At 37.6% G+C, this 20,292-nt stretch overlaps 1 protein-coding gene across 1 annotated transcript in view; it reads right to left on the bottom strand.

The window, feature by feature from the left end:
- Positions 1-20,292, bottom strand: part of DCBLD2 (discoidin, CUB and LCCL domain containing 2) — a 91,962-nt gene that overhangs the window by 51,666 nt on the left and 20,004 nt on the right. The window contains exon 2 of the mRNA XM_039477277.2: positions 19,920-20,147. Within this exon, the coding sequence (XP_039333211.2) occupies positions 19,920-20,147 (228 nt within the window). The remainder of the gene's footprint in view (positions 1-19,919; positions 20,148-20,292) is intronic.

Genomic DNA, 20,292 nt, shown 5'->3' on the forward strand with positions numbered 1-20,292 from the left:
CACGGAGAAAAGCAGAGAATGGTAACTGGAACTCTTACACACTGGTAGTGGGTATAAAATAGTACAGGCACAAAAACAGTTGGCAATAACTGCTAAAGCCGAACTACGCAACCCAGTGACCCAGCAATTCCTCTTCTAGATACAGAAATGTATACTTACGTGTTTCTTCAACATAAAAAAGTGTCAGTTTCACCAAAAGTGTCAGTTTTCACACCAACATAATATTAAAATTTTTATTTTTTTATGAATCCAAAAGTCAGGGAGAAAATGTACTTCATTTTAAAACTCTGCATTTCTTTTATCATAAGCATAGTTACCTCCTCCAAAACCCTCTTTCAGAACTGCACCTCAGACAAAACAGCACACAGGTTTTTACCACTGTCTACCATGGTAACCAAACAGTCTTAATAGAAAAATTTATAGCATTCAGATGGGCTAAAATATTCATAAGGTAATATCAAAATTTCCCATCAAAATTTTCCAAGTGGGCTTTCCTTCTCCATGAAACTTCCACTTTAATAAAGGGCTTTAAGACTTATCTTTCGTTAATTCCAAGTTCTCTTTTTTTTTAAAAAAAATTATCTTTAGAAAAACAAGCCAACTCCTGAAAGAAGAGAGCTTCACATTCTATTTCTTAACATAACCTCTTGAAAAGGTAGTGATTCAAAGTCTTAGCTCTTACTAAGTTGACAGGTTCTTTCAGTATAGCTGGCAGTTTCTCATGCCAAGTATGCTAATACAAAAAGCAATGAGTCATAATAAAGTGTAGACTTCAGCAAAACCAGATGTGGTGCCAAGCGTCACAGATGAGACATACATAGAATACCAAAAATTTCTTTAAAGCTTTTCACTCTTCACTACTTAGGAGATGTCAAAACCTTTTAATATTCACTTAAAAGGCTCACCAACAGGAATTCTTGGATGGGGCAGCATCTCATAACGGAGTAAGTTCTCTCCAGTTAAATGCTGTTGAGAAACGGACAGCCATCAATTCCTCAATAACTGGCCTCAAAACCTTAGAGGAAACATTTAGGATACTGAAAGAACAAAACAAAACAACAAAAATATATGCAACCTCTCCCCAACTGCAGTCTCCTCTCTCAGAAGAAAGAAAAACTACATTAGCAGAGAGGCCTAACATGAGCTACAAAGCTTCTGAACCACTGCACACTGCCAGCAGCCCCTAGCCACACAGAGAGAGAGGTACCACCTTAATCTACTCAAAAATACACACCATAAAAAGAAAACAAAAAATGGGAGTCCCTAAAATTTAGTGCATGAAAACGCTCTTCTATGAAAACAGTGACAGAAACCACAGTACAACACTCCAAACTTAATATCCTCAAACATTTGGCATATGATAAAACATCTTGAAGCATAAATTCAGAAACTAGGAGCAGAAATGAACAACAACAACAACAAAAAAACAGAAAGAAATGGGAGTTGGCTGACCTCAGGAAAGAAACATGAGACAAAGACAAAAGTATACCAAAAATGAAGAATTAAGACCACATTATAAAGTGCACAAGGAATTACAGATTCTAATGAAAACATAAAGAATGTTTACAAGAAAAAAACAGACTTAAAAGAAAATTTAAAAAGTAAAAAGTACCAGTGAGAATATGGCTGAAATGAAAGGAGATATGATGGCAAAGAAGATTCAATTGATGTACAAGTATTTAAAATAAACACACTAACCAGTGGAACAATGTTAATATTAAAAAATAGGGGATTGCTGGCAAGATGCCCAAATAGGAACAGCTCTGGTGTGCAGCTCCCAGTGAGATCAACACAGAAAGCGGGTGATCTCCACATTTTTTTTTTGTTTTGAGATGGAGTCTTGCTCTGTCGCCAGGCTGGAGTGCAATGGCGCAATCTCGGCTCACTGCAACCTCCGCCTCCTGGGTTCAAGCAATTCTTCCGCCTCAGCCTCCCGAGTAGCCAGGACCACAGGCGCGTGCCACCACGCCTGGCTAATTCTTGTATTTTCAGTAGGGACGGGGTTTCACCATGTTGGCCAGGATGGTCTGGATCTCTTGACCTCATGATCCACCTGCCTCGGCCTCCCAAAGTGATCTCCACATTTTAAACTGAGATACCTGGCTCATCTCATTGGGACTGGTTTGATAGAGGGTGCAGCCCAAGGCGGGTGAGCTGAAGCAGGGTAGGGCGTTGCCTCACTGGGAAACACAAGGGGTCAGGGAACTCCCTCTCCTAGATTTTAGCCTGCATTCTGGCCCAGATACTGCACTTTTCCCATGGTCCTCACAAGCTGCAGACAAGGAGATTCCCTCTGGTGCCTACAACACCAGGGCACTGGGTTTCCAGCACAAAACTGGGCAGCCATTTGGGATGAGCTAGCCACAGCAGTTTCTTTTCAAACCCCAGTGGCACCTGGAACGCCTGGGAGACAGAACCATTCACTCCCCTGGAAAGGGAGCTAAAGCCAGGGAGTCAAGTGATATCTGGCTTAGTGGGTCCAAGTGCCACGAAGATCAACAAGCTAAGACCCACTGGCTTGAAATTCTCACAGCCAGCACAGCAGTCTGAGCTTGACCTGGGATGTTCAGACATGGTGAGGGGAGGGCATACACCACTGCTGAGGCTCAAGTACATGGTTTTAACATCACAGTGTAAACAAAGCCTCCGGGAAGTTAGAACTGGGCAGAGCCCACAGCAGCTCAGCAAGTCCTCTCCAGGCAGAGTGTCACTAGATTCCCTAATTGCTGGGCAGGGCATCTCTGAAAAAAAAAGGCAGCAGCCCATCAGGGACTTATAAATGAAGTCCTCGCCTTCCTGGGACAGAGCACCTGGGAAAAGGGGCAGTTGTGGATACAGCTTCAGAGGACTTAAACATCCCTGCCTGGCAGCTCTGAAGAGAGCAGTGGATCTCCCAGCACACTGTCCGAGCTTTGATAAGGGACAGAATGCCTCAAGTGTCTCCCTGAACCTGTGTATCCTGACTGGAAGACATCTCCCAGTAAGGGCTGACTTCACACAGGAGAGCTCTGGTTGGCATCTGGCAGGTGCCCTTCTGGGACGAAGCTATCAGAGGAAGGTACAGGCAAAAATCTTTGCTGTTCTGCAGCCCCCACTGGTAATTCTCACACAAACAGGATCTGCAGAACTTCCCCAACCTAGCAAAGCAGACCAATATTCAAGTCCAGGAAATACAGATAATACCACAAAGATACTCCTCAAGAACAGCAACCCCAAGACACATAATCATCAGATTCACCACGGTTGAAATGAAGAAAAAAATGCTAAGGGCAGCCAAAGAGAAAAGTCAGGTTACCCACAAAGGGAAACCCATCAGATTAATAGCACATCTCTTGGCAGAAACCCTACAAGCCAGAAGAGAGTGGACTAATATTCAACATTCTTAAAGAATTTTCAACCAAGAATTTCAAATCCAGCTAAGCTAAACTCCATAAGCCAAGGAGAAATGAAATCCTTTATGGACACGCAATTGCTGAGAGTTTTGTCACCACCAGGCCTGCCATATAAGAGCTCCTAACAGAAGCACTAAATGTGGAAAAGAACAACCAGTACCAGCCACTGCAAAAACGTACCGAACTGTAAAGGCCATCGACACAACGAAGAAACTAGAGAAGCAAGAGAAAACCAATTCAAAAGCGAGCAGAAGACAAGAAATTATTAAGATCAGAGCAGAACTGAAGGTCATAGAGGCACAAAAAATGCTTCAAAAAGAAAAAAAAAAAATCAACGAATCCAGAAGCTAGTTTTTTGAAAAGATGAACAAAAACATAGACTGCTGGTCAGACCAAAAAGAGGAAAAGAGAGAAAAATCAAATATATGCAATAAAAAGCAATAAAGGGGATATCACCACCGATCCCACAGAAATACAAACTACCATCAGAGAATAAACACCTTTATGTAAACAAACCAGAAAATCTAGAAGAAATGTATACATTCCTGGATGCTTATACCCTCCCAGGACTAAACTATGAAGAAGTCGAATCCCTGAATAGACCAGTAACAAGGTCTGAAATTAAGGCAGCCATTAATAGCCTACCAATCAAAAAAAGTCCATGACTAGATGGTTTCACAACCAAATTCTACCAGAGATACAAAGAAGAGTTGGTACTACTCCTTCTGAAACTATTTCAAATAGAAAAAGAGGGAATTCTCCCTAACCCATTTTATGAGGCCAACATCATCCTGATACCAAAACCTGGCAGAGAGATAACTAAAAAAGAATATTTCAGGCCAATATCCCTGATGTACATCCATGTGAAAATCCTCAATAAAATATTGGCAAACCAAATGCAACAGCACATCAAAAAGCTTATCCATTAACATCAAATGGGCTTTATCCCTGGGATTCAAGGCTGGTTAAACATACCCACATTAATAAATGTAATCCATCACATAAACAGAACCAGTGACAAAAATCACATTGTTATCTCAATAGATCCAGAAATGACCTTCAATAAAATTCAACACCTCTTTATGCTAAAAATGCTCAATAAACTAGGTACTGATGGAATGTATCTCAAAATAATAAGAGCTATTTATGACAAACTGACAGCCAATATCATATTGAATGGGCAAAAACTGGAAGCATGTCCTTTGACAACCGGTTCAAGACAAGGATGCCATCTTTCTCCACTCCTATTCAACATAGTATCAGAAGTTCTGGCCAGGGCAATCAGGCAAGAAAAGGAAATAAAGGGTATTCAATCAAAAAAAGAAGAACTCAAATTGTCTCTATTTGCAGATGACATGATTGTATATTCAGAAGACCTCATCATCTCAGCCCAAAATCTCCTTAAGCTGAAAAGCGACTTCAGCAAAGTCTCAGGACACAAAATCTACGTGCAAAAATCACAAGCATTCCTATACACCAAAAACAGAGAGCCAAATCACGAGTGAATTCCCATTCACAATTGCTACAAAGAGAATAAAATACCTAAGAATACAATTAAATTAACAAGAGATGTGAAGGACCTCTTCAAGGAGAACCACAAACCACTGCTCAAGGAAATAAGAGAGGACACAAACAGATGGAAAAACGTTCCATGCTCATGGTTAGGAAGAATCAACATTGTGAAAATGGCCATACTGCCCAAAGTCACTTATAGATTCAGCGCTGTCCCTATCAAGCTACCATCGATTTTCTTCACAAAATTGGGGGGGGGGAACCTTAAATTTCATATGGAACCAAAGAAGAGCCTACATAGCCAAGACAATCCTAAGCAAAAGAAGAAAAAAACAAAGCTGGAGGCAACATGATACCTGATTTCAAACTATACTACAAGGCTCTGGTACCAAAACAGAGATATAGACCAATAGAACAGAACAGAGGCCTCAGAAGTAACACCACACATTTACAACCATCTGATCTTGACAAACCTGACAAAAACAAGCAATGGGGAAAAGATTCCCTTTTTAATAAATGGTGTTGGGAAAACTGGCTAGCCATATGCAGAAAGCTGAGACTGGATCCCTTCCTTAACATCTTATAGAGAAATTACCTCAAGATGGATTAAAGATTTAAACCTAACACCTAAAACCATAAAAACCCTAGAAGAAAACCTAGGCAATACCATTCAGGAACATCGTCATGGACAAGGACTTCATGACTAAAACACTAAAGAAATGGCAACAAAAGCCAAAATAGACAAATGGGATCTAATTTAACTAAAGAGTTGCTGCACAGCAAAAGAAACTATCACCAGAGTGAACAGGCAACCTACCAAATGGGAAAAAATTTTTGCAATCTACCCATCTGACAAAGGGCTAATATCCAGAATCTACAAAGAACCTAAACAAATTTACAAGAAAAATACAAAGAATCCCACCAAAAAGTGGGCAAAGGATATAAACAGACTTCTCAAAAGGAGACATTGATGCAGCCAACAAACATGAAAAAAAGCTCACCATTACGGGTCATTACATAAATGCAAACCAAAAACCAAATTGAGATACCATCTCATGCCAGTTAGAATGGTGATCATCAAAAAGTCAGGAAACAACAGATGCTGAAGAGGATGTGGAGAAATAGGAATGCTTTTACACTGTTAGTGGGAGTGTCAGTTAGTTCAACCATTATGAGAGACACTGTGGTGATTCCTCAAGGATCTAGAACTAGAAATACCATGTGACCCAGCAATCTCATCACTAGGTATATCCCAAAGGATTATAAAACATTCTATTACAAAGACACATGCACAGGTATGTTTATTGTGGCACTGTTCACAACAGCAAAGACTTGGAAACAACCCAAATACCCATCAATGATAGACTAGATAAAGAAAATGTGGCACACATCCACCATGGAATACTACGCAGCCATAAAACAGGATGAGTTCATGTCCTTTGCAGGGACATGGATGAAGCTGGAAACCATCATTCTCAGCAAACTAACACAGGAACAGAAAACCAAACACTGCATGTTCTCACTCATAAGTGGTAGTTGAACAATGAGAACACATGGACACAGGGAGGGGAACATCACACACTGGGACCTGTCAGGGGGTAGAGTGCTAGGGGAGGGATAGCATTAGGAAAAATACCTAATGTAGATGATGGGGTGATGGATGCAGCAAACCACCATGGCACATGTATAACTATGTAACAAACCTGCATGTTCTGCACATGTACCCCAGAACTAACAATAAAACAAAAAAAAGTAGACATATAGGATTACCTCAAACTAAAATGCTTCTGCACAGCAAAGAAAACAATCAACGGAGTGAAGAGACAAAAAAAGAGAAAATACCTGCAAACCATGTATCTGGTAAGGGTTTAATACCAAAAATATATGCAGAGTTCAAACAACTCAAAAGCAAGAAAACCAGTAACTTAAAAATGGAAAAAGACCTAAGCATTTTTCAAAAAAAGTTTAATAATCACCTCTCCTATTATACAAATGGCTATCAGGTATATGAAAGAATGTTCTATACCATTAAACCCCAAGGAAATGAAAATAAAACCACAATGAGATATCACCTCACACTTGCTAGTATGGCTATTATCAAAAAGACAAAAGATAACAAGTGTTGGCAAGAACGTGGAGAAACTGGCACCCTTCTACACTATTGGTGGGAATCTAAATTAGCATAGCTATTGTGAAAACCAGCATGGAAGTTCCTTGAAAAGTTAAAAATAGAACTACCATATGATATAGTAATTCCACCTCTGGGTATACCTATCCAAAGAAAATGAAATCAGTATGTTGAAAAGATATCTGCACTCCTATGTTCACTGCAGCATGATTCACAATAGCCAAGATACAGAATCAATCTAAATGTCCATCAATTGACGAATGGATAAAGGAAATGTTGTATATGAACACATGGAATACTATTCAGCCTATATTAAAAAAAAAAAAGAGCCGGGCGCGGTGGCTCAAGCCTGTCATCCCAGCACTTTGGGAGGCCGAGGCAGGTGGATCACAAGGTCGAAAGATCGAGACCATCCTGGTCAACATGGTGAAACCCCGTCTCTACTAAAAATACAAAAAAATTAGCTGGGCATGGTGGCGTGTGCCTGTAATCCCAGCTACTCAGGAGGCTGAGGCAGGAGAATTGCCTGAGCCCAGGAGGTGGAGGTTGCGGTGAGCCGAGATCACGCCATTGCACTCCAGCCTGGGTAACAAGAGCGAAACTCCATCTCAAAAAAAAAAAAAAAAAAAAAAAAAAGAAACCCTGCCATTTGCAATAACATGCATGAAACTAGAGGACATGATGTTAACTGAAATAAGCCAGGCACAGAAACAGATATACTACATGATCTCACTTACATGTAGAATCTAAAAAAGACAAACTTACGGAAGCAGAGAGTAAAACGATGGCTACCAGGGGTTGAAGTGGGAGTTCGAGAGGTGGGTTGGAGAGATGTTGGTCAAGGGACACCACAATTTCAGTTAAACAGAAGCAATGAGTTCAAAAGAACCACTGTGTAACAGTGTATTGTATACTTAAAAATTGCTAACAGATTTTTAAGTGTTGTCGCTACAAAAACGAAGTATGTGAGGTAATGCATTTGTTAAATAGCCTGATTAAGCCATTCTACAATGTATACACACATAAAAACATAATGTACATCATAAATATGTACAATTTTCATGTCATTTAAAATATTAAATAGGAAGTATTGAAACTATAATCCAAGAAAATTTTCTAGAAATAAAGGAAGACCTGAATTTACATACTGAAAGAGTCCACTGGATACCAGAAAAAAACCTGTAATGATCGACTTCACCACGCATCCTGAGAAAACTAACTTTAAAGGTAAAGAAAAAAATCCTCACGATCATTGTACAGAAACCAAATACCTTATAACAAGAGACTTCCGTTGTTATCAGAAGTAAGGCAATTATGGAACGGCACTTTTTTTTTTAACTCAAAGAAATAATATTTGAATCCAAGATTTAGATATTATCAAGCAAAGCCACTCAAGTCTCAAGGCCATAAAAAATTTGCCAAGTAAGCACTTTTAAACATGAAAAATCCGCACCATAAACTCTTAAGGAATCAACCTATTCAAAGATGAACTTCATCCAGACAACAGACTAGTGGGAGGACTTGGGAAGAAGACAGTGACCATTTATGACATTTAACTACAGATCTAGGAAAGTTAGAGATGTGGCTGAAGAATAAGAAAATATGGTACACACTGTGTGTTAAGGAAGACATATTCTGAGAGTGCTATGATTTGGACGTAGTTTGTCCCCATCATGTCTCATGTTAAAATATATTTATTTGTATTATTTTAAAAAATTTCAATAGCTTTAGGGGTACAAGTGGTTTTGGTTACACGGATAAATTTTATAGTGGTGAAATCTGGGCTTTTATAGTGCCCATCAACCAAGCAGTGTACACTGTACCCAACAGGTGATTTTTTAAAACCTTGCCCCGTCCCCGCTTCTGAGTCTGCAGTATCCATTACAGCACTCTGTATGCTGTCACATATTCACAGAATTAGTTCCCCCTTAGATGTGAGAGCACGTGGTACTTGGTTTTCTGTTCCTGAGTTACTTCACTTAGGATAATGACCCCCAGTTCTATCCAAGGTTCTGCAAAGACATTATTTCATTCTTTTTAAAGGCTGAGTAGTATTCCCACTGTGTGTGTGTGTGTGTGTGTGTGTGTGTGTGTGTGTGCGCGCGTGTGCGTGCGCATCATGAAACTAGAGGACATGATGTTAACTGAAATAAGCCAGGTATAGGCTTATTTGCATTTGCATCACACACACACACCCCCCCTTACATTTTCTTTACACACAGCCATTTGCATCACACACATACACAGACACACACACACCCTTACATTTTCTTTAACCACTCAGTGGTTTGATGGGACTCTCAGGTTGATTCTGTATCTTTGCAGTTGTGAATTCTACTGTGATAGACACACTAGTGCAGGCATGTGTTTAGTATAATGACGTATTTTCCTTTGGGCAGGTGTCAGCGGTGAGACTGCTGAACCGAATGGCAGCTGTCACTTTTAGTTCTTTGCCACATCGCCATCCTGTCTTCCACAGAGGTTGAACTGATTTCCGTTCTCACCAGCAGTGCGTAAGTGTTCCCCAGCTGCACCAACATCTATTGTTTTTGAATTCTTAATGGCCATTCTGATTAGGGCAAAGAGGTGTCCTGTTGTGGTTTTAATTTGCATTTCTGTGATGACTAGTGATACTGAGAATTTTTCAAACATCTATTAGTCTTTCATGTATCTTCTTTTGAGAAATGTCTGTTCACATGTTTTTTAATGGGATTATTTATTTTCTTGCTAATTTAAGTTCCTTGTAGATTCTGGATATTAGTCCTTTGTCAGATGTATAGTGTACAAATATTTTCTCCCATTCTGTAGACTGTCTATTTACTCTGATTATTTCTTTTGCTGTGCAAAATTTTTAGTTTAATTATGCCCCGTTTTATTTATCCAGAATTTTTCCTAGGGTTTCTTCTAAAATTGTTACGATTTCAGGTCTTACATTTGACCCTTTTCTTGTTTTTTTTTTTTTTTTTTTTTTTTTAAAAGGTGCGGCTTGCTGCCAGCACCATTTAATTTTATATAAACACACTCTTTGAGGCTGAAGCAAATCTGACTGATATTCAATGTAAAAATAAATATATAAAAACTGTTTCTGGAGTTATTTCTAAACAGAACTAACATCAGAATTGTCTGAATCATCAGAGTCATCTAATTCAGAAAAAACCGAGTTCATCAAATGATGCTTCAACCAACAACTGTTCAAGAACAATGTTAATATCACGTGTAGGAATGCTATGTTTTCTAGGATTTGATATTTTCAGTGATTCGATTATATTTTGTAACTGGAAATACCACTACTTAAAATGGAGTGCTATAAATAGGATGATGTCTTTGGTTTCCAAACTTGATATACTAGAGCAATGCAAAAATAACACTAACAGTGTGCTATTTGGTGGCAAAGTTATCTTGGGGTAAATAGTGTAGCCGTAAGCACTACTGGCAAGTATTCTCAGAGCAAACGGGAAAAGGGCTAAGTCTTTCCACCTTGAGTAAATTTTTGTAGCTGGTGAGAGATAGGGATCCAGTTTCATTCTTCTGTGCATGGCTGTCCAGTTTTGCCAGCATCACTGAATGAATTGGGTGTCCTTCCCCCATTGTATGCTTCAGTCTGCTTTCTCAAAGATCGGTTAGTCGTAGGTACCTGGCTTTATATTTGGGTTCTCTATTCCGTTCCCTTGGTCTATGTGTCTATTTTTATACCAGTTATCATGCTGTGTTGATTACTGCAGCCTTGCAGTATAATTTAAAGATAGGTAATGTGATGCCTCCAGATTTCTTCTATTTTCTTAGGACTGCTTTGGCATTCAGGCTTTTTAGTTTTATTTGAATTTAGCATTTTCTTTTCTACTTCTGTGAAAAATGGTGTTTTTGGCAGGGTATGATGGCATTCCCTTGTAGTCCCAGCTACTTGGGAGGCTAAGGCAGAAGGCTGAAGCAGGACTAAAGTAGTTATCATGAAAGTGGGTTGTTATAAAGCAAGTCAGCCTCCTCGGGCCCCTCTCTCTTTGCACAAGCCCCTTCCACCTCCAGTTTCCTGCTTGAGTTGAAGCAACACAAAACCTTTATCAGAGGAGCTGTCCACTGTTGCACTTTTCAGTCATTAGAATTATGAGCCAAATAAACATCTTTTCTTTATAAAACATCCAGCTTCAGTTATTCTGTTGTAGCCACACTAAACAGCATAAAACAGAGAAAACTGGGTACTGAAGGAAAAGGAAAGAAGTCTAGTTCATTGAATGTCATATAAGCAATAGGTAGAAAATAAAGAATACCACTAAAAATGGGACGAATCAGATAGTAAATGATTAAGACAATAGGGACTAGAGGCATTAAAAAAGTATAAATCGAAAATTGAAAAGCAGCACCTAGAACAAAACTATAAACCTTACCAAGCACCAAAAGACACTTAAAAAGAAAGAAAGAAAGAAAGAAAGAAAGAAAGAAAACAATGTAGAAAAATAAACATGACAAATATAATACACATAACTTTAAATGTTATGGAAGAGTTAAAACTATCAGTTATAAATAAATGTCAGTGAATTTAATTTAGACATTAAAAAATATTTTCAATTTGGTTCATAGAGACCCAAAAATATGCAATCTACAAGAAACACACCCAAAACAAAGTGATTCAGAAATGCTAAAAATAAAGTGATGGGCACAGACAGACACAACAGGATAATGAAAACAATAAGGAATAAATAGGAAGGTATGTGTGTGATACTGGTGTCAAACAAAGGAGACTTCAAACTAAAAAGTACTATATGAATAGGAAACTTTTAAATGTGATAAGTCATAATTTAAAGTGAAGATATTAGAATTACTAATATGTAGTCAATGACACCGCAACTTTATAAAAGCAAAACTTCCAGAAGATACAGCAAAGAAAGAGAAAGAACCACACTAAATAGGAAATCAAGTAGGTAAAATAAGAATATGGAAGATCTAAACAGCAAAATAAAGACAGATATTTTAAATGCGTATCAAACTTTTTACAGTAGAGTAAACCTTCTCAGGTATATACAGAATAGTCACAAAAAACTGATCATATATTAGCTTATAAAGAAGTCATCAGAAAGTTCCATAAAGTAGAAATTTTACAATGTTCTCTGACTGTAACACAATAAAATTCTAAATTATTAGCACTAACAAAGAAAGTTCCCTTCAACTAGAAATAAACCTATTAAACAATTATTGGGTAAAAGAAAAACATAGACTAAAATTACACAATTCCTAAAAAAATGACATAATGACATAATTGACCCATATTAATCAGTGATATCATTCTTAAGGATGTGATCAAAGTAAAATTCATAGGCTTAGCTATTTTTATCAATAAGAATGAAAGAATAAGTGAATTAAATTCCTAGCTAAAATCTAGTAGTTAACAAAGTCAAAAGAAAACAAAAATTTTAAAAACATGAAAACAGAGATTAATTATGTAGATAACAAAAAAATAATAGCTCTAATAAATCAAAATTCATTTTTTTGGGAAAAATTAACAGAATAGGTATGCCCCTAGCTAATTTAATGTAAAAAGAGGGCTGGGAGCATAAATATGTAAACTAAGAAATGAGAGGAAGGAAATAACTATTAGAAAAACACTGAAATAGCCATTATAATAAATATAAGATTCTGTTTTACAGACATGGCAGCAAATATATTAGATCACCTAGGTAAATGAGTAATTTACCAAGCAATGACAGTTCACTGCAACTGGACCCATTAGAGGTAGAAAGTTCCAACACACCAACTGCCTTAGAAGAAATAGAGAAAGTCATTAAGGAAGCATCCTACCGAAAAAGCACCAGGCTCAGATAGTTTAACAGTGTGAAACCTTCAAAAACTAGTGTTCAAATTCTCTGTAAATGTTTTCCAGGGAACCCAAAAGAAAGGGAAACTTCGTATTTCTATTTTTATCTGAACCTGAGAAAGACAATGCAAAGTAAATCACAATATCACTGACCAATATGTACGCAAATATCACTGATCAATATGTACGCAAATATCACTGATCAATATGTATGCAAATATCACTGATCAATATTTACGCAAAAACACTAACACGATACTAGAAAACATAGACCAACGCCACATTAAAAGAATGCCACACCATAACCTAGAGGTATTTATTCCAACAATGCAAAGTCGGTTCAATATTAGGGAACCCATTAATATAATACACCATACCAATAGATTTAGATAGAAAAACCGTTATCATTACCTCCACAGATGCTAAAAAGGCTTTTCAACAAAATTCAGTATTCTTTCTTGATAACAACTCTTAACAGAAATCAGCGGATACTTTCTATTGAGGACCAGATATCGGTACACCCCCAAAACTCATGGCTGGTGAATTCCTAACTCTTAATATGACTATAGTTGGAGGTAAGCTCTTTAGAGAGGTAATTAAAATTAAATGGTTTTAATTTTCCTAAGGTAGGGCACTGATCCCACAAGATTAGTGTCCTTTTAAGAAGAGACATGAGAGAACCCACTGTTTCTCTCTTCTCATCACTCCAGTCTCGTCATGTGAGGATACAGGAAGACGGTGGCCATCTACAAGCCAGGAAGAGAGCCCTCGCCAGGAACTGAATTGCTTGGTATCTGGATGTGGGACTTCTAGCTTCCAGAACTGTGAGAAAGTAAATTACTGTTTTTTAAGTCACTCAGTCTATGGATTTTGTTATGGCAACCTGAGCTCAAACACATTAAATTTCCACTATGATAAGGAACCTGGAAAGGATGTTCACTATCTCCACTACTGTTTAACATAGTCCTGAACTGGCGGTATTAGCCAATACAATTAGATAACAAAATCAACCATAGGCATTAAGAATTGGAAAAAAAGAAGTAAAACTATCTCTATATGCAGATGTGATTGTATATCTGAGAATCCCTAGAAAGTGAATGATAAAACTAACTGAAATAATTTTTAAAACTCAGTATAGCAGCACGATATAAAAATCAACATACAGAAATCTAGTCTTCACATAATTAGGAACCCGTTAGAGGATATAATAGCAAAAACAAAAATAAAACCACCTCCACCTCCATTGCAACAAAGACAAGATGTTTAGGATTAAGTTTAACAAAAAATGTGTAAACCCTACACATAAGAAAAAATTTAAAACACTCCTGGAAGACAACAAAAGTAGATGCGAAGAAAGGAGGAAAACAAGAGCTCGTGGTCTTGAACACAATAACATCACATCATTAATTTATAGATAGCACGATCTCAACAAAAACATCAACGAGCTTTTTTATGGAGTCAGATAATCTGATACTAAACTTCACATGGATAAACAAACAGGCAAGAAGAGCCAGGAAAACACTAAAAAATGAACATTTCTGAAAGGAGATTAGACCTGTCAGGTATTAACACACACTGTAAAGCCACCGAAAGGCTTTACAAAACAGTCACATTCTGGTATGTGGAGAGACACATTTGTGGAGTGCAACACAAAGTCCAGAAATAGACGCAAGTACATTGAGGACTGTAGTATATGATAAAGGCAGCATTTCAAACCACTGGGACAAAGATAAACTTTTAAATGCATGGTGATGGAACAAGTGGTTAGTCATCTGGAAAACACAATCAGATCTACATTTCATGCCATACTAAAGAAAAAAACCCCGATGTACCAGGGATCTAAATATAAAAAATGAAACCATATAATTCCACTACGAAAAAAATGGGTAAATTCAACTTTAATTGGGATGTAGGAAGAGGCTTTCTAACTATGATTTAGAATCTAGATGCAATTTATAAAAAGAATGATGAATGTATTAATACATTTTGAAAAGTCTGCATGGTTAAAATAAAGCACCATAAACGAAGTCAAAAGACAACTGGCAAATTAGGAGAAATTTGCAGCATATATCACTAATATGTTTATAGACTAATATTCCTAAAAGATAATGAGAACTCCTAAAACCTGAGAGAAGAAAAGACCAAAAAAACTTGACAGATGGGCAAACGGTGAGTGCCTGTAGTACCAGCTACTCAGGAGGCTGAGGTGAGAGGATCACTTGAGCCCAGTAGTTCGAGGCCAGCTTGGGCAATACAGCAAGATCTGTCTTTAAAAATTAAAACAAAACTTGACGGAAAAATGGGCAAAAAACAGGAAGAGATTAAAAGTTAAAAAAAAAAAATGGGCCGGGCGCAGTGGCTCAGGCCTATAATCCCAGCACTTTGGGAGGCCGAGGCGGGTGGATCACGAGGTCAAGAGATCGAGACCATCCTGGTCAACATGGTGAAACCCCATCTCTACTAAAAATACAAAAATTAGTTGGGCATGGTGGCGCGTGCCTGTAATCGCAGCTACTCGGAAGGCTGAGGCAGGAGAATTGCTTTAACCCAGGAGGCGGAGGTTGTGGTGAGCCGAGATCGTGCTATTTCACTCCAGCCTGGGTAACGAGAGTGAAACTCTGTCTCAAAAAAAAAAAAAAATTGACCTTCTACATATGGGAAAAACAGTCCAACTTCACTCATAGTAAGAGAAATGCAAATTACATTTATACTGAGATACTATTTATTATTATCAACTGGCAAAACTTAAAGACACGACAAGCCCCTATGTTGGGAAGGCTGTGGGAAACAAGCATTTTTATGCTATGGAAATGCAAACTGGTATAACTTCCACAGAGGGGAATCTGGCAATGTCTAACAAAGCAAATAATTTACCTTTTGACTTAGCAATTGCACTTCAGGAATCTACACTAAAGACACCTCCAAGGAGACAAAAATAGTTTGTAACTGTTAGAATACTGAAAGCAACCAACATAACCATTCATAAAAGAGTGATTAAATAAACTACGATACATCCACACTATGGTGTTCTATATTGCTGTAAAAAGAATGAGGATTATCTCTACAAAGTGACGTATGGTGATTTCCAGAATACATTGATAGGTGAGGGGGGGGGGGAGTAAAGTACAAAAGAATACTCCAAGAATGTTAAATTTTGTATAAGAAAGGAGAAAGAAAATGTAAACACATCATTTGTATAACAAAGTGCAGAAAAAATGAAACAAAGAGTAATGCAATTGGTTAGCGACAGGGCGTGGGTGGAGATGGAGTTAAAAGGACACAAGGAGAGGAATGTCACTTCTCTGAGTATAACTTTTTGTAGAGTTTTAACTTTGAGAATCATGCTTATGTTTTATATATTCAACCAAAGAGAAGGAAAACCAACAAGGACGAAGAAAAAAACTATAATGGAAGATGAACAGAAACGAATGCACCAAACTGTATTTCAGATGAGTAACATAACCACATGGAAGGGCAGTTGGTGGGGTAGTAATAACCGGCCCAAGGAATTTGTGAATAGAGTATTTAGACTCTAAGTCCCCAGGTATGAATTCCAGGTAGCAGGCTTCTTTCAGTTCGAGTCATGGGTTAGCAATTCTAAATCTATTTTCTGGTTACAGCACTGAACAAATAAGTAAATATAGGTAACAGCAGCTAGATTTCTGTCAGAGAAGTGAGTCAGAAAGAAAAATAGGAAAAGGATAGAATGAACCCTGTAATGGTGGACTAGTGTTAAATGTATCAGCATAAACTCATGCTGTTTAATATAGGCAGATAAATACAAAAACATAACACAGGTACATGTATATACATACGTATACACAAATATCTATTTAGTAAATCTGTCTGTTGATAGGGCATATGGTAGTTCACTGGGCTAACCCTAGTAACCACACATTGATTTCTAATACCATTCTCCACTAAAAAGAGCCAGGATTTCTTGAAGAAATGGCTGATTCCAGGGCTGGGGCAAGGCAAGTACAAGATAAATCTAGAATATTCTGTGCCAGAACATAAAGAAGTACTCAAAGAATGATGAGGGTATCACGAAAGGACACAGGAGCTGGCTTGAAGTGGCTCCCACTGGAAATCTGGGACAATCTGAGCGCCAAAATAACGACAGTAAAGGGTAGTAAATGACAGCCTAACCGGAATCCACTGAATTCTCACCGATATAAACAAAAAAATGGGAGAGCAGAGAAAGATCCTGTTTTTAGCATGAAAAAAAACTAGTAGATACAGAAGGAATAATGAAATTAGAAAATCATAATTGACTCATAAAAGATTATGCCAGATCTAGTGGGTTTAAGTTTAATGAGTAACAGAATATTTCCATCATTTTAAAAAGTCTCCCCATCAAACATGTATTGATTATAAAGAGCAGCATACAGTGTAGAAACCTGGGAAACATCACCTTAGCCAAAATGTCAACGTTCACAGCACCAGTAACGGGACAAATCAATCTCATGTTCCATGATATGATACACTAGGAGTATCGCTTCTATGACATTCTTGCCAAAAGTCTGTCACTGGAATCTAATCATGAGGAAGCATCCGATAAACATCCCAGGAAATAATCAGCCCATACACTTTAAACGTGTGAACATCAGAAACAAAGAGAGACCAATGAACTCTCTTCTCTTTTAATGCCTGTCTTCTAAAGGGGCACTGAGGAAAGATGATATAGGAGGAAAAAAAAAAAAGATTCGGTATCACTATCATATCACTGAAATCTTGATGCCCACAATGTATTTGTTCTGTCCTCTAATTCTCTGCAGACTTATCTTAACTGGAATGTTAAATGACTATTCTTGAATTATCTTCATCTCTCTGCAATATGTTAAGAAACTCTTCTACCATTAACCATAGGCTGCTACCAAATGGAGGACCAGTGGGTATATGGTAGGTGTGATAGGGGAAGGGTGGGTACAACCTGAAGCCCAACTGGAACCACCATCACTCAGGCTCCTTGACCTTTCTGCAGCTTTCCATCCAACCATGAGAAGAGAAAAAGAGGAAAAGGCAATGGAAATGAGGGAAAGCTGAGATTCATTAAATACCTATTACACTAAACACTGCAGCATACTACTTCATGTAACCCTCAGACCGTACAGAAACTGAGTTTGAAGTCTGAGCAGGTTCAACAGTTTGTAGAAAAAGAACTCTCAGCAAGTAACTCCTGGAACTTTGACCAAAACCCAGTGAGTGATTTAAAACCTGTGCTCAAAATATTCCCCATGCCACTCTTCCTCGCTAGCAACAGTACCACCGTGAATTGTCTAAATATATAATTCTCCTGCCTTATTTTAAGAAGACCACCTTTCTTTATTGGAATTTTCAAAATTACACAAAAGTAGAAAGAAGAGGTGGTAGCAATTCCCATCTGCCCATTACTCAACTCCACCAATAGGCCCTTGTTTCTCCTATCCTTGTCCCTATTTCTGGAATACTTAAAAATAAACCCTAGACACTTGAACTTCTGAATGTCTCTAACAAATCAGAACTTAAAAATAATTTTAACATTACTACATCTAAAACATTTACTATCATTGAATGCCCAATGCTTCACATTTCTCTGATAATCTTAAAAATACTTTTAGAGGTTAGCTTAAATCAAGATCCTAGCAAAGTCTACATATTACTTTAGGAAGATGGGTTGCAATGTAGACCAGTTCCCTTCCCCCTCTTCCTGTTTTTTTTTTTTAATGCTATTTATATGTTGAAGAAACTAGGTCATTTGTTCTACGGAATTTCTTATATCCTGAATCTAGTCCTTATAGTCAACAGAATTGTATTTCTCTATCTCCTTTACTTCCCGTAAAGTGTTAGAGGCGTGACCAAACTGTGGTTCACCTCTTCTCATTGTTTAAAGAATGCTCAGGTGGTACTGTCTGCTCTCTACTGCATCTGCAGGAGACATTTACTATCCAGTTGTCTTCTATTAGGATTAATATTACAATAGTTTTTCTACATCCTCAGGTGATTTGTGTTCTTAAAACCTTGTTCAACACCATATATTCACGTAACATGCACACGATGCTCAAGCCACCACGTTTACCAAGAGGTGACTGAGAAACCGCAAAGTTTATCATTCAGCAGCCTAGGAAAGAGGGCAGAAATTTTTCCTCTGGTAGATAAGAGGCCAAAAAGTAAAGAAGAGATGAAGGATTTGGCTAGAGATGAAGAGGAGGCCAGAGAATGAACACAGTATAGCATTAAAATGTTTCTAAATAAACTTACAGAGAATTCTTAATTTTATAATGTTAGTTCACCTAAAAAGTCTTACAAATTTTTTCATCTTTCTTGCGTAAGAAAAATACTGACACCTAAATCAAAGGTTTTTAACCTTTACTGCAAAAGAGATTTTCCCAGGAAGCTTTTAAGATACTGAGGACTGGGTTCCACCTAACCAATTCTGATTCAACTGGTCTAGGATGGTAACTGGGTTTATGGTACTGCTTACTGCTTGGGGGGCTCTAATATGCAGCTATAATTGAGACCACTGCTCTTAATCAAGAACAACAACGATGGCAACTAACATTTACTAAGCAGATATTATGTGTTAAGTAGTGCTCACTGTTCTAAGCATGTTACCCATACTAGTTCATTCCCTGTATTTTTTACAAGGTAAAAAACTGAGAGGTCAGGTAATCTGGCCAAAATCACATATCAAGCTGATGAGAGTTTTGCTTTAATCCCAGGAAGTTTGGATCCAAAACCCACGCTTTAAATCACCATGCTATACTGTCTCCTAAGCGTGAATTATATTTTTATTCTTCAACTGCAACTAAAACTATGAAAGAAAAACATTTTTAAAAAAGATAATTTCCTCCTTCTTAGTAGTACAGTGGCATCTTGGGAAACAGTACCAATATGTGTTTATTAGGAAAATAAATAAAGTAAACAGACAAGAGTCTTCTCTTCCCAAAAGATTCCAATTCAAAATTTCCACACGTATTCAATAATTTTCCCACACAGCACCTTACATGGCACAGTTATTTAATGTTAATATCGAAAAATACATAATTGAGGCAATGATGTATTTACATGTACATTTACAAAAAAAAAAAAAAAGTCCTACCTATTTCAGTTCTGCCGACTCCAATTCCGTTATAAATTCTCAAGTAATTAAAGTGACAAGCATCAGAATCTTCAATGTCAAAGTCACCAAATTTGATGCGAACTCTCTCTCCCATCTTTACACGGATCTCCCATTCACAAACAGTGCTGTTGGGATAGGTTTGTGGGTAGTTTATGGATGTAAGGGTTCCACTCTCAGGACCTAGTACAGTGTGTCCACATCCATCACCTTTAAAAAAAAATTAAAAGAATGATAAATTATTCTCACATCTTTAACTTTCACAATAATAATGGTTTTTTGTCAAGATTTAAAAATATGTATGACATCAAATAATTTATACCACCTGTATGTTCTGTTTTAATTTTTTAAATGG

Source organism: Saimiri boliviensis, chromosome 8 (genome assembly GCF_048565385.1).
Source record: "Saimiri boliviensis isolate mSaiBol1 chromosome 8, mSaiBol1.pri, whole genome shotgun sequence".
NCBI classification, from domain to species: Eukaryota; Metazoa; Chordata; class Mammalia; order Primates; family Cebidae; genus Saimiri; species Saimiri boliviensis.